The following is a 22,897-nucleotide window of genomic DNA, read 5'->3' as shown; positions in this document are numbered from 1 at the left end:
ATCCTAAGGTATCCCTCTTGGTGACAGAACAATACAGAAAGACACACAAAGCACACCAGATTCACTACAGCTTAAGATTAGCCTCGTGAATCGTTTTTCCCATTAATCAAAAGTTTATAGGAGATAAACCGTGATTTTTACCATTCCTTCGACCAGTTTGCACAGAGAGAGAGAGGAAAGGGAAGGGAGAAAAGCACTGCTTATGGCAGGGTGAGGAAGGCAAGGCGCTCAGGGAGACCAGAGAAAGACCTGCCCATTGCAGCGGACACTGAATCAAAAGCTCAGGCGGTCACTTGTCAGTTGAGAAGGGATCTTTTCCAGCAGGCCCAGCAGCTCTCAAGTTTCCCCTTTTAGGGAAGAAAAAGCTCCTCATGTCCTGTGATCCTGTACATGCCTAATCCTGTCACCCACAGCCATCAGCAAAGAGTGCAACGCAGATTAATCCAAAGAGAATGGCAGTTAACATCCCTTAGTGCCAAACCCGTTCTTAACCGTGAGGGACTTTACTGAGAGGGGCCTCTAACCCTCCTAAGTTGGCCCTCTAAACCAAGTTTGGTCAAGCATCCTTGCCTTTTATTAAGAGGGGCCTTTAACCCAGTCTGTCTTAGCAGAGACTCAAACTTCCCTAAATTGGCCTCTAACCCAATCCCATCATTTACCTGGGTACCCCACCACCGGCCCAAGGTCAGCCAATCAGTGCTGTAGTCTATTTCCTTTGCATTGGGAAGTTTCTTCAGTATTGTCGTTTTGGGTTTGCCAGAAAGATGTTACGGGACCCTATTACTTACTCAAAGTTAGCCTTTGGGTTGAGGGTTTCTGCACTGTAGTCCCTTCTGTGGTTGCCAGAAAGATGTTACAGGAAAGGGGTCCCAATCCAGACCCCAAGAAAGGGTTTTTGGATCTCGCACAAGGAAGAATTCAGGGCAAGTACGTAAAGCAAAAGCAAGGTTATTAAGAAAGTAGAGGAATAAAAGAATGTCTACTCCATAGAGCATCCCTGAGGGCTACTGGTTGCCCATTTTAATGGTTATTTCTTGATTATATGCCAAACAAGGGGTGGATTATTCATGCCTCCCCTTTTTAGACCATATAGGATGACTTCTTGACATTGCCATGGCATCGTAAATTGTCATGGCTCTAATGATAGTGTAGTAGTGAGGATAAGCAGAGGTCACTCTTATCGTCATCTCAGTTTTGGTGGGTTTTAGCCAGCTTCTTTATTGCAAGCTATTTTATCAGTAAGGTCTTTATTATCTGTATTTTGCTGACCTTCTATCTCATCCTGTGGCTTAGAACGCCTTAACCTCCTGGGAATGCAGCCCAGGAGGTCTCAGCCTTATTTTACCCAGCCCCTATTCAAGATGGAGTTGCTCTGGTTCAAACGCCTCTGACAAATGGGGAACTGAAGAAGCAGAGAGACTGAATTACAGTGAAGGAATGAGGATGGAGATGGGGGCAGGAGGACCATTACAACACTCACTAGTGAGGGCTGACAGTGCCCTCTTAGGTGGACTTGTCCCTCCCAAGTCTAAGGGACCTACTTGGACCTCCCAGTTGGTAAGTCTCTGGGTTTCTCCTCTGCCAGCGTTGCCAGCCCTGCCCTGGTCCCCTGTAACTCCACTCAGAGGCCCCTGGGGTAGTTAAAAGCCCACCTTTGTGTTGACAAAAAGAGTGAAACTCTGTAAAATATTTGAAGAGATTTATTCTGAGCCAAATATAAGTGACCATGGCCTGTGACACAGCCCTCAGGAGACCCTGAGAACATGTGCTCCAGGTAGTCGGGAAACAGCATGGTTTTATACATTTTAGGGAGACATGAGAGATCAATCAAATACATTTAAGATATGCATTGGTCCTGTCCAGAAAGGCGAAACAACTTGATGTGGGGGCTTCTAGATTATATGTAGATATAACAATTTTCTGATTGGCAATTGGTTGAAAGAGTAATTATCAATAGAAAGGAATGCCTGGGTTATAAGAGGTTGTGGAGACCAAAGTTTTATCATGCAGATGAAGCCTCCAGGTACAAAACTTCAGAGAGAATAGATTGTAAATGCTTCTTATCAGCCTTAAGGTCTGTGTTGATGTTAATGCTGGAGGGTATGATGAGGCATGTTCGACTCCCACTTCCCATCATGGCCTGAACCAGTCTTTCAGGTTTAATTTTCAAGTGTCCTGGCCCAGAAGGAAGTCAGTCCATTTAGATGGTTGAGGGGGCCTCAGAATTTTATTTAGTCCCCATGGCTCCCTCCAAAGTTGAACTCATAGTCCTTTCTTCTTGCAAGAGTTCCTGTAAGAAAAAAACCAAACCATCACCAAAAACACTAATCACAGGAAAACTCCAAAGCTTTAGGAGCAACATGGTGGGGCAGTTAAAAGCACAGCTTGGAAGTCAGGCTTCTTGGGTTTGCTGACCCTGGTCTTCCACTATGTAGCTTCTACAGCTTGGTGCTATAGTCTGAACGTCTGTGTCCCCTGAAAGTTTATATGTTGAAACCTAATGAATGTGAAAGTTGCAGATACCAGGATGAAATCACTTTTCATCCTGGCTCATGCTTACATGTCTGAAATGAGAACTGTTTCCAAGGAATTTCTAAAAACGTTTTTATGTCCTTCATGTATCTCTCGCTTTGCTAGATCCCTAGATGTTCTCCAGGACTGCTGTTATTCAGATAAGATGTTTTCAGAACACTTGCCAAGTGATGGCATCTCTACCAATGAACTGACAGCAACTCTGGCTTTGAACCTCTGGAACCAATTAACTTTGTTCCACAGAGGAATCTCAGATAAGACTTTTTTAAAGTCATGCCCAACCATGGATTTGTGCCATCAAATACTTATGAATTGGGTGAATTTCCTCTCCTCTTGAGGTTCTGAGGTAAACCTGGGGCTTATGTGCCTGTCAGAAAGTGACATTCTTTACTTACTACAGGTCAGAAATCCTGTACAGAAACTGTGTACACAAAATATGGGGCCAGTTTTTCCAAGGACTTTATTGGTTCCATAAGTCAAGTTTGATTCCTTAAAGAAAAGCACACCATTCCAGTCAAAGCCTTAGTAAAAACAACCAATTTCTCCAATCGTGTCCTGTTACAAATTAGAACAGATTCTTATTGCACTTATGCAAATAACTGTATCACCGTAAGTTAAGAATACTTACAAATAGTTTCTGAATTCTGGAGAAATCAGGTAGACAGAAACAAATATGCTCCAAATTTTGTCATAGGAGTATACTAAATTGTTAAAAGCTGTCAATAGCTCAAAAGAAAAGTTTTAAGACTGAAACACAAAACAAAGGATCAGCAAACATTTTAAGCAAAAAGTCAAAAAGATTGGTTCAGTCTATGCTATTAATTCCTGTTCTGCTTGATACTCATGAACATTTTAGCTCTCCATGAGTCCTGAAACTTTTCCCTCTATTCTGATGTCACAATCTCCAAAGTTATCAGAAACCTGCATGTAAGAGCACCTGTTGGAGTTTTATAGCTGATTATAAAACCACCTTCTAAAGAGGACCAAAATAGGCCAGGTGTGTGGCTCACATCTGTAATCCCAGCACTTTGAGAGGCCGAGGTGGGCTGATCACCTGAGGTCAGGAGTTCAAGACCAGCCTGGCCAACATGGTGAAACCCCATCTCTACTAAAAATACAAAAAAATTAGCTGGGCATGGTGGTGCATGTCTGTAATCCCAGCTATTCGGGAGGCTGAGGCAGGAGAACCGCTTGAACCTGGGAGGTGGCAGTTGCAGTGAGCCAAGATCGTGCCCCTGCACTCCAGCCTGGGCAACAGAGTGAGTCCCCATCTCAAAAATAATAACAAAAATATATTTAAAAAACAGGACCAAAACAACAATTGTGCATGGAAGAAAAAAGTTTTAAGGCAGCCATAATCAAAAGACAAAACTGACAAGGAAATTTGTTACCTCTGTGGCACACAATAATTTTAATATAACAATGATGATTATTACTGATAATGTACACTAAGTTATATCAGAATTATAGGAGTTTCACATAATTTTGGAACATATACCAAGAACATATTTATACAAATACAGCCCAAAGAAAACCAAACACCATTTCACATTTGACAATGCTTCCTGTATAATTTTTATACCAAATAAGCCAAATTATGTCATTTTAGGACTTTAGGGAAACTAATATCTTAAAGGATTAATTAGGTTAGAAAAATACATAATTTATAATTGGATTTTGGAAAGCTTGTCAAATACAAAAGGTTTAAAACACTTGATATTACAAAATAAAATTACAGGTCATTGTAAAGTCATTTATTTAATCCAAGTGATAATTCAAGGATTTCAAAAAAAGCAAAAACCTTCATTCTTTGAGAGAGGTGACTTAACTTTCTAAACAAGAAGCCCTAATAAGACCAGCATGAAGCCAATCACATTTGATTTTCAAAATTTTGTAAACAAACTATAAGATTTAATCTTGATTATAAAATATAACTTCCATAAGCCTACCTGCTTAAGTTTTGGTTTGCTTAGGGAAGAAAAAGCTAATTTTTTTAAAATCAAGGTTATTACATCCATGTATCTTCCTGTATGTGCTTAAAAATCTTATTACCAAATCTCAGCTAGGACAAAATTGTTGCTATTTCAGAAGTACAGCCATTGCTCTTTCAGTTTGGTCTGGCTAGCAAAAAGGTGGTTTTGTTATGTAAATAAAGCCCCTATAGTAATTAAAATTTAAAAAAAAATTTTTTAAGCTGGCTATTTTCCTACCACTTCAGAGTCCTCGACCCTGTAATTTAGGGTTCCCCTTCAGATTTGACTAAGACAGAAACAAACAACAAAACAGTAAAGCAAAACTAACAATGGTCACACAAATTATACAATTTCTGAGTGCTCTAAGTGCATTGGAAGAGAGCTGAAACTCCATAAAAACATCACCTGCCTTCCATCATCATGAAAGCAGGAAAACTTGCCTTCCTTGTTGGGAGCAAGTAAAACTCCAAAAAAAGAGGTGTTGTACAGCAAAATAAACTTCCGATCTCTACCAAATTTTAAGAGATCAGGGATTTTCTGGAGGGAGTCCTCTCAGACCTCAGCAAATTGTCCTATTGGTTTGAGCCATAAAGTTAGCTCATGCTGGTACCAAGCACTGATAGATTTGTCAAGGGTCAGAGGCATCTCCATCCAGAATCCATTCATGGTTTCCAAAATGTGAACCCAGAAAATCCGAGACAGGTCTCAGTTAATTTAGAAAGTCTATTTTGCCAAGGTTGAGGACACACCTGTGACACAGACTCAGGAAGTCCTGACGACATGTGGCCAAGATGGTCGGGGCATACCTTGGTTTTATACATTTTAGGGAGACATAAGACATTAATCAATATATGTAAGAAGAACATTGGTTCCGTGGGGAGGGAGCTTCCAGGTCACAGATAGGTGAGACACAAACGGTTGCATTCTTTTGAGTTTCTGATTAGCCTTCCCAAAGGAGGCAATCAGTTATGTATCTATCTCAGTGAGCAGAGGGATAACTTTGAATAGAGTGGGAGGTGGGTTTGCCCTAAGAAGTTTCTCTAAGCTTGAGTTTTCCTTAGTGATTCTTGGTCCCCAAGATATTTTCCTTTCACAGTTGACATCCCCAATGTGACAGTGTTTAGGGCTCAGAAAAAGATACCCTAAAATAGGGTGCTTTGGCATGTTGAGTGCTTTGAATAAAAGAGACTGAAGGGCCTCAGAAATAAGAGAACAAAGGTCTCTCTCTGACCCACTGCTGCCCACTTCCCTTCCCTTCCAAAGCACAGGGAGGGATTTTCTTTGAAGTTCTCTTATTTGATTAAGGGAAGTTTCTCCAGAAGGAAGGCAATTGTCCTGGACACCCCTTCCTGGAATCTACATCAATCAGAGAAGATTAACTCATATTGCAGGACAGGAGAATAATTAAAAGTTGCTCAAGACACCACACCTAGATAGACTTTTTGCTTATTCTTTCAACTACAGTTATGTGTCCAATAACAATGTTTCGGTCAACTGCATATACAACCATGGTTTGATAAGATTATAGTGGACTTGAAAAATTCCTATTGCCTAATATACTGAAGGAAGAAAATGTTTTAATATGCATTTTGTGTACCCTAAGTGTGCTGTGTTTATAAAGCCTACAGTAGTATACAGTAATGTCCTAGGCCTTCCCATTCACTCACCACTCACTGACTCATCTGGAGCAACTCTCAGCCCTGCAAGCTCCATTCATAGTAAGTGCCCTGTACAGGAGAGCCAATTCTTAACTTTTATGCCATATTTTCACTTTCCTTTTTCTCTGTTAACATATGTTTAGATACACAAATATTTCCCATTGTGCTGCAATTGCCTATAGTATTCAGTAGTCACATGCTGTACAGGTGCGTAGCCTGGGAGCAACAGGCTCTCCCATATAGCCTAGGTGTGCAGTAGGCTATGCCATCTAAGTTTTGTATAAGCACACTCTGATAATCACACCACAATGCAATTGCCTAATGACACATTTATCAGAATGCATCCCTGTCACCAAGAGATACATGACTGTATTTTTTTTTTTTTTTTTTTTTTTTTTGAGATGGAGTCTCATTCTGTCACCCAGACTGGAGTGCAGTGGCACGACCTTGGCTCACTGCAACCTTTACAGCCTGGGTTCATGCAATTCTCCTGCCTCAGCCTCCCGAGTAGATGGGATTACAAGTGCCCTGCCACTACACCCGGCTAATTTTTGTATTTATAGTAGAGACAGGGTTTTGCCATGTTGGCCAGGCTGTTCTCAAACTCCTAACCTCAGGTGATCCACCTTTATTAGTGTAATTACACTTTATCAGTGTAATAAGGCAAACTTTGCTCACCACACACTTCCTCCCCCTACCCCCTCCCACAGCCTGTGTCACTACCTCCCCATCAGAGGCCTCACTTCCTGTAGCTTGGAGTGCTATTTAAGCTTCTGCCATCTGGCCCACATTAAAAAATGTATTTGCCTTTTCTCTTGTTAATCTGTCTATTGTCAGCTTGTTTTATAGATTCAAATTCTTAAACCTTCGAGGTCTAGAAAGGAAGTTCCTTCTACCTCTCCAATAGTATAAAGAACTGGAGCCTTTCGGTAGGTGATAGAGTCATGAGGGCCCTGCCTTTAGGCGTAGAACTAGTGCCTTTATAAAAGAGGCCCAGGGGGGCTTGTTTGCCCCTTCTGCCATGTGAGAACACAGCAAGACAGTGCCATCTGTGAAGCAGAGAGTGAGATTTCACGAGATGTGGAATCTGCTGGTGCCTTGATTTTAGACTTCCCAGCCTCCAGAACTGTGGATCTCTGGATACATCTCTGTTGTTTGTAAATTACCCAGTCTAAGGTATTTTGTTATAGCGGCACAAACAGACTAAGACACTTGGCGAGTGACATAACCTGCCTGGCTTAGTCATCTTTGGTTGCTATAACAAAATAGTAACAAACTACCATAGATTGAGTTGCTTACACCACAGAAATTTGTTTCACAGTTCTAGAGGCTGGAAGTCCCAGACTGACTGACTCATTCCGTTCCTGGTGAGGGCTCTCTTCTTCTGCCTTGGAGATGGCTGCCTTCTTGCTGCGTCTGCAAATAGCCTTCCTTCAGTGCAGGTGTGCAGCAGGGGTGGGGAGGCCCTCTTGTATTTCCTCCTCCTCTTATAAGGAAGTCAATTCCATCGGGTTAGGACCTCACCCTATGGCCTCATTCAACCCTAATTACCTCCCAAAGAGTCCATCTCTAAATACAGCCACATTTTGGTTTAGGACTTCAACATATGAATTTGGAGGAGGAGACAATTTAGTTCCTAACTCCCCCTGCGGTTCAGTGACCTCTTTGTTAAAACTGGGAAGACCTAGCTGGGCAGGGTAGCTCATGCCTGTAATCCCAGCACTTTGGGAGGCCAAGGTGGGTGGATCACTTGAGGTCAGGAATTCGAGACCAGCCTGGCCAAAATGGTGAAACCCTGTCTCTACTAAAAGTACCAAAATTAGCTGGGTGTGGTGGTGCGTGCCTGTAATCCCAGCTACCTGGGAGGCTGAGGCAGGAGACTTGCTTGCACTCAGGAGGCAGAGGTTGCAGTGAGCTGAGATTACGCCACTGCACTCCAGCCTGGGCAACAGAGACCCCGTCTCAAAACAAACAAACAAACAAACAAACAGGGAAGACCCTTTTCCCAGCACATAGGCCTTGAGGAGCATTGAAGGAGAAACAGAAGGCATGCCCAGGTCTGTCCAGGACAGGCACCCTCATCTCCAAGATGTACTTGATATTATTTGGACCTCCAAGGCCATTGTATGCCATGTCCTGAGGAACATTCATGTAAACTGCACATACACACAGACACACAGACACACAAACAGCCACACCCACATCCACACATGCTCCCTTAACCCCTTCCAGTAAGCCTCGGTTTCACAGGTCCCAGTTAAATCCTTCCCCACCCCTCTGGCCCTTGACCTCACTTTCTGCTGCAAGCTGTTGTAGAGCTGGGTGAGTTCTGTGAGTTTCCTCTCCAGCTCCGAGGCCTTGGCTCTCAACTCTTCTGCAAACTTTGTCCTTGCTCCTTCCTTCAGGTGCTTCCATTCCTTTGAGAGAGCGGCCAAGTCACAGCCAAGGGAGAAGGCGGACATCGCACCTCCCAGCATGCGAGCATTTTTGGTCATCGCCAGTGTTGTTCCTGCAAAGGCCTTTTGCACCTGCGCGCCGCTCCGGGAGGAGACTTGGCCAGTGGTCACAAAACGCTTGGCAGCATTGGCCAAGCGTGGGTTGGCTCTGAGTTTCTGAAATGCACGGATGTTTTTCTTGGCATACTTCATGGTGTTTCTAACATTATAGATAATCTTTCCAGCAGCTGTGACATAGTCTGCCTTCTCTTCCTCATCCTCCCTGTCCTCTTGGTCATGGGTGGGCAGTATGTCTTCAGCCTGTGCTTGGGCTTCTTTATTTTTGGAGCGTTCCAACATATCACTCACGAAGCTGGCGACCCCAGCTGCTGTTGCCAAACCTTGACCAGCGGTGGAGAGCAGCAGGCTTCCTCCTCCTGTTGCTGGGGCAAGGGCTAAACCCAGGATGCTCATCACTCCAGAGATGACAGCAGTAGAGTTGGCCACCATGTTAGCCTTGGTGAATTTCTTGTGGGTTCTGTCAATATCGTCTGCGAGGGCACGGAGCTTGTCAATGTTCCCTTTTAGATCTTCTTTCAATCTGCGAAATTCTCTCAAAAATATTTTTTCTTCGGGGAACAGATCTCCATCTTGTAGCTCCACATCTTCACACAGAGGATCGTCATCCTCATCCCTGAGGGGAAATGAAATAAAGATTTTGCTTCAGCTTCCCAGATGGGAAAACCCATGTGGCTCTTGGATATTCTTGCCACTCTCAGCTTCGAATCCTCCCTGTACTTCCCTACAAAATCCCCTGAAAAGTCCTAGAGCATTGTAGAGTAGTTGAGCCTTCGCTGAAAACTACTGGTTCCATGGAGAAAAGAAACACATAAGAGGGGCATGTGGAAGGAAAAATGTGAATCACCCCAGCCTTGGCCAAGGAATGGGGAAGGAAAATTAAGTCCTGAGGTATGTTTTCAGCCTTGTTCAGAGAAAGTACAGCACTGCTGCAGAGGACAGGCAGTGGGGAAATGTTAAAACCCCACTCAAGATAAAGAACTTGGGAACAATGGCGGGAGAGTTCTGGGAAAAGTAGGAGAAAGAGAAGACAAGATGGTGGGGAGGGGATGAGAGTCCCAGATGTGTAGAAGTGAGTAGGAGGGTGGAGGGGGCCATACTGCATCATACACCCTCCACTCTGATGACCTTGAATCTGGCCACTCTGGGGTGTGTCTTTGCTTCTATCAGGAGTTGCACATTGAGAGTTGAGATAAATTATTATTCATGTCCTGAATGCTCTCCTTGCTCTTGGTCAGCTTTACTTGACCCTTCAAGCAGATGGGATTGGTCCTTCATGGAAGAAGTTTGGGACAAAGAGACCCAGGCCCCTCTTCCTCCAACATTTTACAGGAGGAAGTACGAAGGGATCTTTGCCAGGCCAGGTGGCTTTGACCTTCAAAGGAGAGCTGCATCAGGGTGAGAGCAAAGCCTACCGCTTGGGGCATTTTCTCATGCAAGGTGCCATTTGTGCATTTCCTTCAGGGTGAGCCGAGGAGGCCTGGTGATAACAGATGCCCTGGCCCAAAGGAGAACATCAGAGCTGGAGGGAGCCCTGGAGAGGATCTGGGCCATCTCCTTTATGATTCAGTGGGGGGCCTCAAGCCCAGAGAGAAAAGAGGACACTCCCAAAGGAACATGCAAGGTAAAGATGGAGCATTGGGTGGGCTCTGAGTCCTAAACTTGGTGCTTTCTGCCCTTCCTCTCATCTGTCAGTTGGTGTCAGGGCCTCCTTATTGAAGCATATGTATGTCCGTAAATATATTTATCTTTAAATCTCTCTTTCCACACACACATGCACACAATTCCTCAGTGGGAAAGATTAGAAACTAAATATACCATCGAGCATATGTTTTAAGTGTTAATGAATTAATAAATTTAGGCCCAATTATCCATTAATCCACAGATGTAAATCAGTTACATTTACAGATGTAAATCAGTAAATCAGAGCAGAAGGTCACCAGGACTTGCAACGGGGAAGGGGTGGGATGAAGGCAAGCGGGGTGGCCCTGACGAAGAACCCCAGACATAAAAGATGCCACAGGTTAGCCCACCCTGATCTCTGTGTTTCCTCAAGGTATGCTAGACAAAAAGAAACAGCAAATAGATATGTAGCTGCAAAGATCAACAATGCCACTGTGTATGAACTGTAAAGTTTTGGTTTTAGCATGGTTGATAACTAACAGAAGCTTGACTTCGTGTGTTTCTTAATTAAACCAAGCATCTCACATGTGAACACCTCTGCTCCAGTAAATCCTGTATCAGCTGGTGATGTCTACTGGCATTGGATAACATTTCAGTCCAGTTCCATGAGATACTACACATAGAGTTCGCCTAATTCACTCAGCAAATATTTGTTACTTGCACACATTGTGCAGGAGGCCGGTGGTGCTACGTCTGCTGATTTACAGATAACTGGGCTTAAATTCATTAATTTGTTAACACCAAATGGCTTCCTTCCTTGGTGATATATGAGCTGAAGAAATGGAGTTCCTGTCTTCAAGAGAGTTACAGAGATGAGGCCCCAGAGTGGAGCAATTTCTGTCTTTGGAGTCCTATTGCCCAACGCCATGCGCCTGACTTAATCTTGACTTGCTCTCCAAAATATTTACTTTAGCTCCGTGAAGTATTTTTTTCCCTAGGGGAACAGATTTTCATATGCATAATGGAGACCAGTGGGAAGATAAGGCCCACTTCACAGCTAATCCTATCAGAGCACATGTATTCCTTATCGTGAGGATTCCTTATCGTGCAGCATTTCAACAGAACCAGCCCTCTCCCTGGGGACTACGCCCTTTGGATTACCTTTGCAAACCAACACCAGCCTCACTTTCTTTCTCTGCCTGGTTGTCCATCAGCCTCTGGCAGCCAATCTGCGTCCCCAGGAGTCAAATGATTTTCTGGTCAGGAATGTAGAAAAACAACGTTACTGCATATATGATGAAACCTTATGAAATTCAGGTGTGGAGGGATTTTGGATTATGTGGTATCAAAATAACATATAGCATACTAAATATTTGCAAACTATTATTTTAAAATTGTATGTTGGGGTGTAGCTTACATACAATAAATGCATGCAGTGAAATAGTCAGTTCAATACATTTTTACCTCTATATTGGAGGGTAGCAGTATACACCACCCCAAAATATGCCACTTTGGCATAAGGATTATTTTGAGCCAAAGGTAATTGAGAAGAAGTGGGTACAAGAAAAGTTCTCCACCCTCCCTCTATTTGCCTAAAAGCAAGACATAAATTGACAAAGGTAAAGCTGTCCCAGTCTCCTCACAAACAAGAAGGATAAAGTTTGATCACCAAAGATGACATTGACTTACCTTCCCACAAGTTGTTCCTGCTGGAGACTCAAAACCCTTTTCCATTGTCTTGCTACTTCTCTAAAAATGTACTGTTCATTGTTGGAGGTGTATTGAAGCTGGAATTCAAAGCTACCTCTCTGAGAATTATTTAACCCCTGGATCTCTCCCATGTCCATATGAAATAGACATGTTAACACGCTTCTGCTTGGTTTTCTCTCGTCAATCTGTCTTGGGTTACAGGAGTCTGTTCCAGCTAAGAACTTTTGAGGGTTGAGAAAAAAATTACTTTTCCTCCCATACATAGCCAAGGGCTGGTAACAACTCAAATACGTCAATCAACAGAAGAATAAACAAACAAATTATAGTTTTTTATATAGTTAAATACTACATAGCAATAACAATTTTTAAAACTACTGATACCCAAACAACATGGAATAATTTCACAGAATTATTGAGTGAAAGAAATCAAACAAATGGCTCCATTTATATGAAACTCAATAATATGCAAATGAATTGGTTGTAGAAGTCAGAATCATGGTTTCTTCTCTGGTGGGGCGATTATTGACTGGGAGGAGGAAGTACAAGGAAATCTCCTTTTCTCCATAGTGACCTGGGTGAGTGATTCCTTAGATGGATATTATAAGAGAGGAAAAAATAATTTTCCCTCTGCCCTTCTAAGTTCTCAGCTAGGACCCTTGTAACCCAAGACAGATTAATAAGAGAAAAACAAATGGAAGTGGATTAATATGTACCTCTTAAGTGTATGTAGGAGACACCAGGGAATAAATAATTCTCAAAGGAGTGGCTTAGAACTCCCTGCTTATATAGCCACCTTCAACAAAGAACTATACAATTTTAGAGAAGTGACAAGATGAAGAAAAAAGACTTTGCATCTTGAGGGCCACCAAATTGTGGGTAGACAAATAGGAAATGAAGGATAGAAAGAGACTAGTCAGACTAGTCAGTAAAGTTTGTTACGCGGCTTCCTCTGGTACCATCTCCAGGCCTATAAGGGTCTAAAGTTCTCAGTGGTTAACATTTATTCTCCTTGATAGAAAGATCTTTGTAAATTTAGATCTTGCTTTTAGGCAAATAGAGAGAGGACAGAGAGCCTTCCTGCATCTGCTGCTTCTTAATTGTCTTTACCTCAAGAATCCCTATGCCAAAGAGGCATATCTGGGGGTAGCTTATTCTGTTCTCTCACAGTTATTATGACCACATGGACTGTAATGATTAAAGGATCATTTTCACCAAACAAAGCAGTAATTTACAAGGCCCCTTTTGTACAAATTGTATTCCCAAGAACATAATATGTTGTGATATTGTGATTTATAATTATATATAGATATATACATATACGTGTGTATATATGTGTGTGTGTGTATATATATACACATATATATATATATATAGAGAGAGAGAGAGAGAGAGAGAGAGAGAGTTCTCATCCCCATTTCTGGCACAGGGCTCCTAAAACTCTCAGAATTTCCTGAGCGATGAGAGCAATAAAGGTGAAAAGAGCATCTTTTCTTAACCATAACCGACCCCTTTTAGCCACACCCGAGTTTATGTTAATGAGGTGACTTTAGAAAGCCTCCAAGGTTGGGGGACTGGTTGTCTGGGGAAACAACCATGTGATTTGAGGGTTGGAATATTTAGCCCTACCCCTTGAGTTCCAGGAGAGGAGAGAGACTGGAGATTGAGTTAACCACCAATGGCCCATAGTTTCTTTAATCAATCATACCTGTGTAAGGAAGCCTCCACAAAAACCCAAAAGGACAGGGTTCAGAGAGCTTCTGGGTTGGTGAACACATGGAGGTACCTGGAGGGTGGTGTGCCCAGAGAGGGCATGGGAACTCCATGTCTCTTCCCCCATATCTTGCCCGTGCATTAATTCCATCTGCCATTCTTGAGTTGGATCCTTTATAATAAACTGGTCATTGTAAATAAATGTTTCCCTGAGTTTTGCAAGGTGTTCTAGCAAATTATCGAAACTGAGGAGGGAGTTGTGGAAATCTTCCATGTGTCACCAAGTTGGACAAAAGTTGTGGGTAACCTGGGGACCCACCACTTACAACTGGTGTCTGAAGTAGGGGCAGTCTTATGGGACCGAGCCCTTAACCTGCGGGATCTGATAGTATCTCCAAGGAGATAGTGTCAGAATTGAGTTAAACTGTAGGATGCCAAGTTTGTTCTCATAAAGAAGTGGAGAATTGGTTGGTGTAGGGGAAAAAACTCACATATTTTGGTGACCAGAAGAAGGTAAATTGGTGTAAATATTGAGGGTAGTAGCAGAGTTCAGCCTCCTTCCTTCACCTCTCTCGCACACGCCCTCTTGCCCTCCTGCCTTCTGCCTTCTGCCATGGGATAACACAGCAAGAAGGTCCTTGCCATGTATCTCAAAATAATAAGATCTATCTATGACAAACCCACAGCCAATATCATACTGAATGGGCAAAAACTGGAAGCATTCCCTTTGAAAACTGGCACAAGACAGGGATGCCCTCTCTCACCACTCCTATTCAACATAGCGTTGGAAGTTCTGGCCAGGGCAATCAGGCAGGAGAAAGAAATAAAGGGCATTCAATTAGGAAAAGAGGAAGTCAAATTGTCCCTGTTTGCAGATGATGTGATTGTATATCTAGAAAACCCCATCGTCTCAGCCCAAAATCTCCTTAAGCTGATAGACAACTTCAGCAAAGTCTCTGGATACAAAATCAATGTGCAAAAATCACAAGCATTCTTACACACCAATAACAGACAAACAGAGAGCCAAATCACGAGTGAACTCCCATTCACAATTGCTTCAAAGAGAATAAAATACCTAGGAATCCAACTTACAAGGGATGTGAAGGACCTCTTCAAGGAGAACTACAAACCACTGCTCAATGAAATAAAAGAGGATACAAACAAATGGAAGAACATTCCATGCTCATGGATAGGAAGAATTAATATCATGAAAATGGCCATACTGCCCAAGGTAATTTATAGATTCAATGCCGTCCCCATCAAGCTACCAATGACTTTCTTCACAGAATTGGAAAAAACTACTTTAAAGTTCATATGGAACCAAAAAAGAGCCCACATTGCCAAGTCGATCCTAAGCCAAAAGAACAAAGCTGGAGGCATCACGCTACTTGACTTCAAAGTATACTACAAGGCTACAGTAAACAAAACAGCATGGTACTGGTACCAAAACAGAGATATAGACCAATGGAACAGAACAGAGCCCTCAGAAATAATGCCACATATCTACAACTATCTGATCTTTGACAAACCTGACAAAAACAAGAAATGAGAAAACGATTCCCTATTTAATAAATGGTGCTGGGAAAACTGGCTAGCCACATGCAGAAAGCTGAAACTGGATCCCTTCCTTACACCTTATACAAAAATTAATTCAAGATGGATTAAAGACTTAAATGTTAGACCTAAAACCATAAAAACCCTAGAAGAAAACCTAGGCAATATCATTCAGGACATAGGCATGGGCAAGGACTTCATGTCTAAAACACCAAAAGCAATGGCAACAAAAGCCAAAATTGACAAACGGATCTCATTAAACTAAAGAGCTTCTGCACAGCAAAAGAAACTACCATCAGAGTGAACAGGCAACCTACAGAATGGGAGAAAATTTTTGCAATCTACTCATCTGACAAAGGGCTAATATCCAGAATCTACAATGAACTCAAACAAATTTACAAGAAAAAAATGAACAACCCCATCAAAAAGTGGGCAAAGGATATGAACAGACACTTCTCAAAACAAGATATTTATGCAGCCAAAAGACACATGAAAAAATGCTCATCATCACTGGCCATCAGAGAAATGCAAATCAAAACCACTATGAGATACCATCTCACACCAGTTAGAATGGTGATCATTAAAAAGTCAGGAAACAACAGGTGCTGGAGAGGATGTGGAGAAATAGGAACACTTTTACACTGTTGGTGGGACTGTAAACTAGTTCAACCATTGTGGAAGTCAGTGTGGTGATTCCTCAGGGATCTAGAACTAGAAATACCATTTGACCCAGCCATCCCATTACTGGGTATATACCCAAAGGACGATAAAACATGCTGCTATAAAAACACATGCACACTTATGTTTATTGCGGCACTATTCACAATAGCAAAGACTTGGAACCAAGCCAAATGTCCAACAATGCTAGACTGGATTAAGAAAATGTGGCACACATATGCCATGGAATACTATGCAGCCATAAAGAAGGATGAGTTCATGTCCTTTGTAGGGACATGGATGAAGCTGGAAACCATCATTCTCAGCAAACTATCGCAAGGACAAAAAACCAAACACCACATGTTCTCACTCCTAGGTGGGAATTGAACAATGAGAACACATGGACACAGGAAGGGGAACATTACACACTGGGGCCTGTTGTGGGGTGGGGGGAGGGATAGCATTAGGAGTTATACCTAATGTTAAATGATGAGTTAATGGGTGCAGCACACCAACATGGCACATGTATACATTTCTCCAGGTGAAATTATCCTGGATTCAGGGTGGCCCCGAAATCCATCACTGGTGTCATTATAAGAGGAGGAGGTGACAGAGAGAGACACAGCAAAGAAGGCTGCACACAGACGGAGGCAGAAATTAGAGTTGTGCTGTCAGAAGCCACCGAGGCTGCAAAAGGCACAGAGGGTCTCCCTGGAGCCTGCAGCGGAAGTGTGCCCTACTGGCACTGGGATTTTTGACTTCCAGCCTGTAGAACTGTAAGACACTAAATGTCTGTTGTTTGAGGCCACCTGGTTTGTGGTGCTTTCTGACAGCAGCCCTAGGCAAGCCAATATATTCCTTTGCATCTCTTCCCTATATTTGGTACTTGGTCCAGCGCTTACAGCAGAAATGCTGTTTCCTAGATATGGCTTCTCCCTCAGCTCATCCTCTCTTCTCTCATCCTCTTCCCTTCCACTTCTAAAAAGTTAGAAAAAAATGTCCTCCCTCACACACTCTGAAGGGACACAAATTCTTTATTTTTTTTTTAATTTTTTTTTTTTTTTTTTGAGACTGAGTTTTGCTCTTGTTGCCCGGGCTGGAGTACAATGGCGCGATCTTGGCTCACTGCAACCTCCACCTACCAGATTCAAGCGATTCTCTTGCTTCAGCATCCCAAGTAGCTGGGATTACAGGCACATAGCAACTCACCCGGCTAATTTTTGTATTTTTAGTAGAGATGGGGTTTTGCCATGTTGGCCAGGCTGGTCTCAAACTCCTGACCTCAGGTGATCCACCCACCTCGGGCTCCCAAAGTGCTGGGATTACAGGCATGAGCCACCATGCCCAGCCCAGGACACAAATTTTTATAGCCATTCATTTATAGCCATTCATTCATTCATTCATTTATAGCCATGAATACAAGTTTACGGTTGAAAATTTAGAAATAAACTATAAAATCCACCTTACGCTCACCATATGGAAATAAAAACTAGTGACATTTTATTTTACAAACCAAAAATTTAGATGCATGCTGTTCCTGTAGTTTGTGTGAATTCTTGTCACTTAACATTGTATCTTAGTAGTTCCCCAGGCAATATATAGAAGCCATGTCGCATTTCATTATACGAATGTATCATTACACATTCAATAACTCTCTCACTGTTGAACCTTTGGGTCGTTTTCAGTTATTTTAAAATTTTGTATTTATAATTTTTGGTGAAAATCCTTATATAGACGTCTATCTACATGTTTGGTTATTTCTTTGGGGTAGTCTATGAAAAAGAATGAATGCGTCAAAGATAAAAACGTTCTCCCCTCTTTGGTATGTGAAGCTAGGTTTGGTTTAGGGGGCTTGGCACCTTTAAGAGTTTACTTTCACCAGACATACATCTACCTGCTTTAAACAGTGACCCAGTGAGATCGGTGCTAAGATGATGCCCATTTTACAGAGGTGCAAACTGAGACGTAGGGAGGCCAGTGTCACACAGTAAGCAGGAAAGCCTGTGCGATTCCAGCCACGCAGAGTCTGGAGTAGTTGGTCCCAATCAGGGCGTCTTTGCTCCTCAGGGACATTGCTAATATCTGGAAACATTTTTGATGGTCTCAACTGGAGAGGGTACTGCTGTTGGTATGTAGAGGGCAGAGGCCAGGGATGCTGCCAAGCACGCTCGATGCAGAGGACAGCCCCCACAACCAGGGATCACCTGGTTAAACATGACAAGGTTGCTGGGGGTAAGAGACCCTGGTCTGGAACCCCATTTTTTACCAGCGTCCGCCAATACCTCTCTCATTTTTTTTACATTAGTCTTATGGGATGCAGGGCAAAGGTAACAGCAGGAAACTCGTCTAAGCAGGTCCCATTCCCTCCCCTCTGACCTGCTCTTGGTGGTTGTGAGATGAGAGTTTTATTGGGAGAGGATTTGAGAACGTATTTTCATTTGAAAGCTTACAGGATATTTATGACAGTCTTTCCTTACCTGCCTTTCCCCACAAAACCAACTTCTTCAGATACACAATCTAAGTAAGAAAAATCTGCTTACTTTGAAAACACAGCTTCAAGATAATCTCCCTAGATTTTTTTTTTTTTTTTTTTTTTTTTTTTTTTGAGACAGGGTCTCACTCTGTTGCCCAGGCTGGAGTGCAGTGGTGCGATCACTGCTCACTGCATTCTTGACTTCCTGGGTTCAAGTGATCCTTCCACCTCAGCACCACCCGCCCAAGTAGCTGGGACTACAGGTGTGCACCAACACCCGCAGCTAATTTTTGATTTTTTGTAGAGACAGGGTCTCGCTATGTTGCCCACGCTGGTCTCAAACTCTTGGGCTCAAGCAATCCGCTTGCCTTAGCCTCCCAAAGTGCTGGGATTACAGGCATGAGCCACTGCGCCTGGCCTAGTCGCCCTAATATCTATCACAAACTCCCTCACCCTCTTCCCCAAACAACTTCGCATAAACCTACAATCTAGAAAACTCTGTAGGTTGGCTTTGCAGTTTGTAGACAACTCACCCAGCACCCTTTTTCTTGTGAAATGACACCCCTAAACCACTCCTCTACTGAATTTCTAGGGAAATGCCCGTGGCTGATGTAATCATCTGCTTTCTAAGGGCCAGGTCCCCTCTGCCTAAGCCCTTGGATCCCCAGCAGTGGAGGGGCAAATGCAGCTTGGCTAATCACATCGCATGCTTTATCATGTTTTGATTTAACCCTCAAATGGCTGTAAGGGAGGGAAACCTACCAGGATTAACACAGGAGAAGTTAATCCTCAGACTCTCCCCAAGCTCTGGCCGGCATTTGAACCCCACCGCTTTGACAGCAGCTCTTTTCCCTGAGTCAGGTGCCTAAAGCCAACCCCTTGGGGGCTTTGTCCTTCAGGGACCAGAGCAGCAGCCCCCTCCTCCCCCGACTTCTGCCTGCCGTCTCACCTTCTCCCCACGGAGCTCTCCTTTGTGGCCTTGGGTCCCGAGGGAGAGGAAGATCCTGAACCTCTGGTCCTTGCCTCTCCAAGGTCCCCTGGTCCGGCAGGGGCTTTGAGTGTCTGGGCTGGAGAAAGACGGATAGGAAGAGTAGGGTGGCTTTTGAGCAGGAATTGATTGCAAACTGGCTTCGGTTAAGTGCTGCGGGAAAGAAAAAGCAAAGCTCTCGGGCTCTTCCAGGAAATCATGGGCTCCAGCTGTCACTTTCACTTTTGTTTTTGCCGGTTTCTCTAATTGGATGCACAATGAGGTGACAGAGCAGAATCAAAGTCAGAAGGCCTGAGTCTCTCGTCTCTGTCCTGGCTGTGTTACAGGATGGACCTATATGGGGTATGAAAATAGCTCCTGTGGCTTAGAGCTATGGTGAGGAGCCCACGAGCAAGCGATGGGGCGCCTGTTGAACAGTGGATTCACAGTAGCTATCATCACTGATTGTTCTGAAACTGCTTTCCTCCACAGCATCTTACGTGACGCTGACGTGGATAACAACCCTATGAGGGCTAATAACTCTGAAATGCAGAATCCTCTGAAAATGGAAACTTTATTTTATTTTATTATTATTATTATTATTGTTTTTTGAGATGAAGTCTCGCTCTGTTGCCCAGGCTGGAGTGAAATGGCATGATCTCGGCCCACTGCAACCTCCGCCTCCTACGTTCAAGCTATTCCCCTGTCTCAGCCTCCCTGGTAGCTGAGATTACAGGCACCTGCCACCACAACCGGCTGATTTTTGTATTTTTAGTAGAGATGGGGTTTCACCATGTTGGCCAGGCTGGTCTCAAACTCCTGACCTCAGGTGATCCACCCACCTCGGGCTCCCAAAGTGCTGGGATTACAGGCATGAGCCACCATGCCCAGCCCAGGACACAAATTTTTATAGCCATTCATTTATAGCCATTCATTCATTCATTCATTTATAGCCATGAATACAAGTTTACGGTTGAAAATTTAGAAATAAACTATAAAATCCACCTTACGCTCACCATATGGAAATAAAAACTAGTGACATTTTATTTTACAAACCAAAAATTTAGATGCATGCTGTTCCTGTAGTTTGTGTGAATTCTTGTCACTTAACATTGTATCTTAGTAGTTCCCCAGGCAATATATAGAAGCCATGTCGCATTTCATTATACGAATGTATCATTACACATTCAATAACTCTCTCACTGTTGAACCTTTGGGTCGTTTTCAGTTATTTTAAAATTTTGTATTTATAATTTTTGGTGAAAATCCTTATATAGACGTCTGTCTACATGTTTGGTTATTTCTTTGGGGTAGTCTATGAAAAAGAATGAATGCGTCAAAGATAAAAACGTTCTCCCCTCTTTGGTATGTGAAGCTAGGTTTGGTTTAGGGGGCTTGGCACCTTTAAGAGTTTACTTTCACCAGACATACATCTACCTGCTTTAAACAGTGACCCAGTGAGATCGGTGCTAAAATGATGCCCATTTTACAGAGGTGCAAACTGAGACGTAGGGAGGCCAGTGTCACACAGTAAGCAGGAAAGCCTGTGCGATTCCAGCCACGCAGAGTCTGGAGTAGTTGGTCCCAATCAGGGCGTCTTTGCTCCTCAGGGACATTGCTAATATCTGGAAACATTTTTGATGGTCTCAACTGGAGAGGGTACTGCTGATGGTATGTAGAGGGCAGAGGCCAGGGATGCTGCCAAGCACGCTACGATGCAGAGGACAGCCCCCACAACCAGGGATCACCTGGTTAAACATGACAAGGTTGCTGGGGGTAAGAGACCCTGGTCTGGAACCCCATTTTTTACCAGCGTCCGCCAATACCTCTCTCATTTTTTTTACATTAGTCTTATGGGATGCAGGGCAAAGGTAACAGCAGGAAACTCGTCTAAGCAGGTCCCATTCCCTCCCCTCTGACCTGCTCTTGGTGGTTGTGAGATGAGAGTTTTATTGGGAGAGGATTTGAGAACGTATTTTCATTTGAAAGCTTACAGGATATTTATGACAGTCTTTCCTTACCTGCCTTTCCCCACAAAACCAACTTCTTCAGATACACAATCTAAGTAAGAAAAATCTGCTTACTTTGAAAACACAGCTTCAAGATAATCTCCCTAGATTTTTTTTTTTTTTTTTTTTTTTTTTTTTTTGAGACAGGGTCTCACTCTGTTGCCCAGGCTGGAGTGCAGTGGTGCGATCACTGCTCACTGCATTCTTGACTTCCTGGGTTCAAGTGATCCTTCCACCTCAGCACCACCCGCCCAAGTAGCTGGGACTACAGGTGTGCACCAACACCCGCAGCTAATTTTTGATTTTTTGTAGAGACAGGGTCTCGCTATGTTGCCCACGCTGGTCTCAAACTCTTGGGCTCAAGCAATCCGCTTGCCTTAGCCTCCCAAAGTGCTGGGATTACAGGCATGAGCCACTGCGCCTGGCCTAGTCGCCCTAATATTTATCACAAACTCCCTCACCCTCTTCCCCAAACAACTTCGCATAAACCTACAATCTAGAAAACTCTGTAGGTTGGCTTTGCAGTTTGTAGACAACTCACCCAGCACCCTTTTTCTTGTGAAATGACACCCCTAAACCACTCCTCTACTGAATTTCTAGGGAAATGCCCGTGGCTGATGTAATCATCTGCTTTCTAAGGGCCAGGTCCCCTCTGCCTAAGCCCTTGGATCCCCAGCAGTGGAGGGGCAAATGCAGCTTGGCTAATCACATCGCATGCTTTATCATGTTTTGATTTAACCCTCAAATGGCTGTAAGGGAGGGAAACCTACCAGGATTAACACAGGAGAAGTTAATCCTCAGACTCTCCCCAAGCTCTGGCCGGCATTTGAACCCCACCGCTTTGACAGCAGCTCTTTTCCCTGAGTCAGGTGCCTAAAGCCAACCCCTTGGGGGCTTTGTCCTTCAGGGACCAGAGCAGCAGCCCCCTCCTCCCCCGACTTCTGCCTGCCGTCTCACCTTCTCCCCACGGAGCTCTCCTTTGTGGCCTCGGGTCCCGAGGGAGAGGAAGATCCTGAACCTCTGGTCCTTGCCTCTCCGAGGTCCCCTGGTCCGGCAGGGGGCTTTGAGTGTCTGGGCTGGAGAAAGACGGATAGGAAGAGTAGGGTGGCTTTTGAGCGGGAATTGATTGCAAACTGGCTTCGGTTAAGTGCTGCGGGAAAGAAAAAGCAAAGCTCTCGGGCTCTTCCAGGAAATCATGGGCTCCAGCTGTCACTTTCACTTTTGTTTTTGCCGGTTTCTCTAATTGGATGCACAATGAGGTGACAGAGCAGAATCAAAGTCAGAAGGCCTGAGTCTCTCGTCTCTGTCCTGGCTGTGTTACAGGATGGACCTATATGGGGTATGAAAATAGCTCCTGTGGCTTAGAGCTATGGTGAGGAGCCCACGAGCAAGCGATGGGGCGCCTGTTGAACAGTGGATTCACAGTAGCTATCATCACTGATTGTTCTGAAACTGCTTTCCTCCACAGCATCTTACGTGACGCTGACGTGGATAACAACCCTATGAGGGCTAATAACT

General features: G+C 43.6%; 2 protein-coding genes across 9 annotated transcripts in view; one reads left to right on the top strand and one right to left on the bottom strand.

Annotated features, from left to right (window-relative positions):
• Nucleotides 1-22,897, top strand: part of MB (myoglobin) — a 68,942-nt gene that overhangs the window by 3,595 nt on the left and 42,450 nt on the right. Inside the window, exon 2 of one of the 2 annotated variants that reach the window (XM_054542901.2) lies at nt 10,141-10,300. In XM_054542901.2, coding sequence (XP_054398876.1) covers nt 10,294-10,300 — 7 coding nt within the window. In that variant the 5' untranslated portion in view covers nt 10,141-10,293. Of the gene's footprint in view, nt 1-9,969; nt 10,301-22,897 lie in introns of those variants that run through there. The other variant, XM_063722676.1, reaches the window with a different exon arrangement.
• Nucleotides 1,683-22,853, bottom strand: APOL6 (apolipoprotein L6). 7 transcript variants are annotated; one of them, XM_054543724.2, is made up of 5 exons: nt 22,337-22,853; nt 19,353-19,470; nt 11,461-11,555; nt 8,458-9,292; nt 1,683-2,290 (listed from the first exon to the last, which is right to left on the bottom strand). In XM_054543724.2, exons 3-5 carry the CDS (start codon nt 11,508-11,510, stop codon nt 2,228-2,230), a joined length of 948 nt encoding a protein of 315 aa, XP_054399699.1. In that variant the 5' UTR covers nt 11,511-11,555; nt 19,353-19,470; nt 22,337-22,853; the 3' UTR covers nt 1,683-2,227. The 7 variants fall into 7 exon arrangements, with proteins under 7 accessions (XP_054399699.1, XP_063579099.1, XP_063579098.1 ...); XM_063723029.1 differs by lacking the exon at nt 19,353-19,470 and having other exon boundaries at nt 22,337-22,817; XM_063723028.1 differs by lacking the exon at nt 22,337-22,853 and having other exon boundaries at nt 19,353-19,820.

The sequence above is a fragment of the Pongo abelii genome, chromosome 23 (assembly GCF_028885655.2).
Source record: "Pongo abelii isolate AG06213 chromosome 23, NHGRI_mPonAbe1-v2.0_pri, whole genome shotgun sequence".
Classification (NCBI taxonomy): Eukaryota; Metazoa; Chordata; class Mammalia; order Primates; family Hominidae; genus Pongo; species Pongo abelii.
This window is presented reverse-complemented; position numbering and strand designations above follow the sequence as displayed.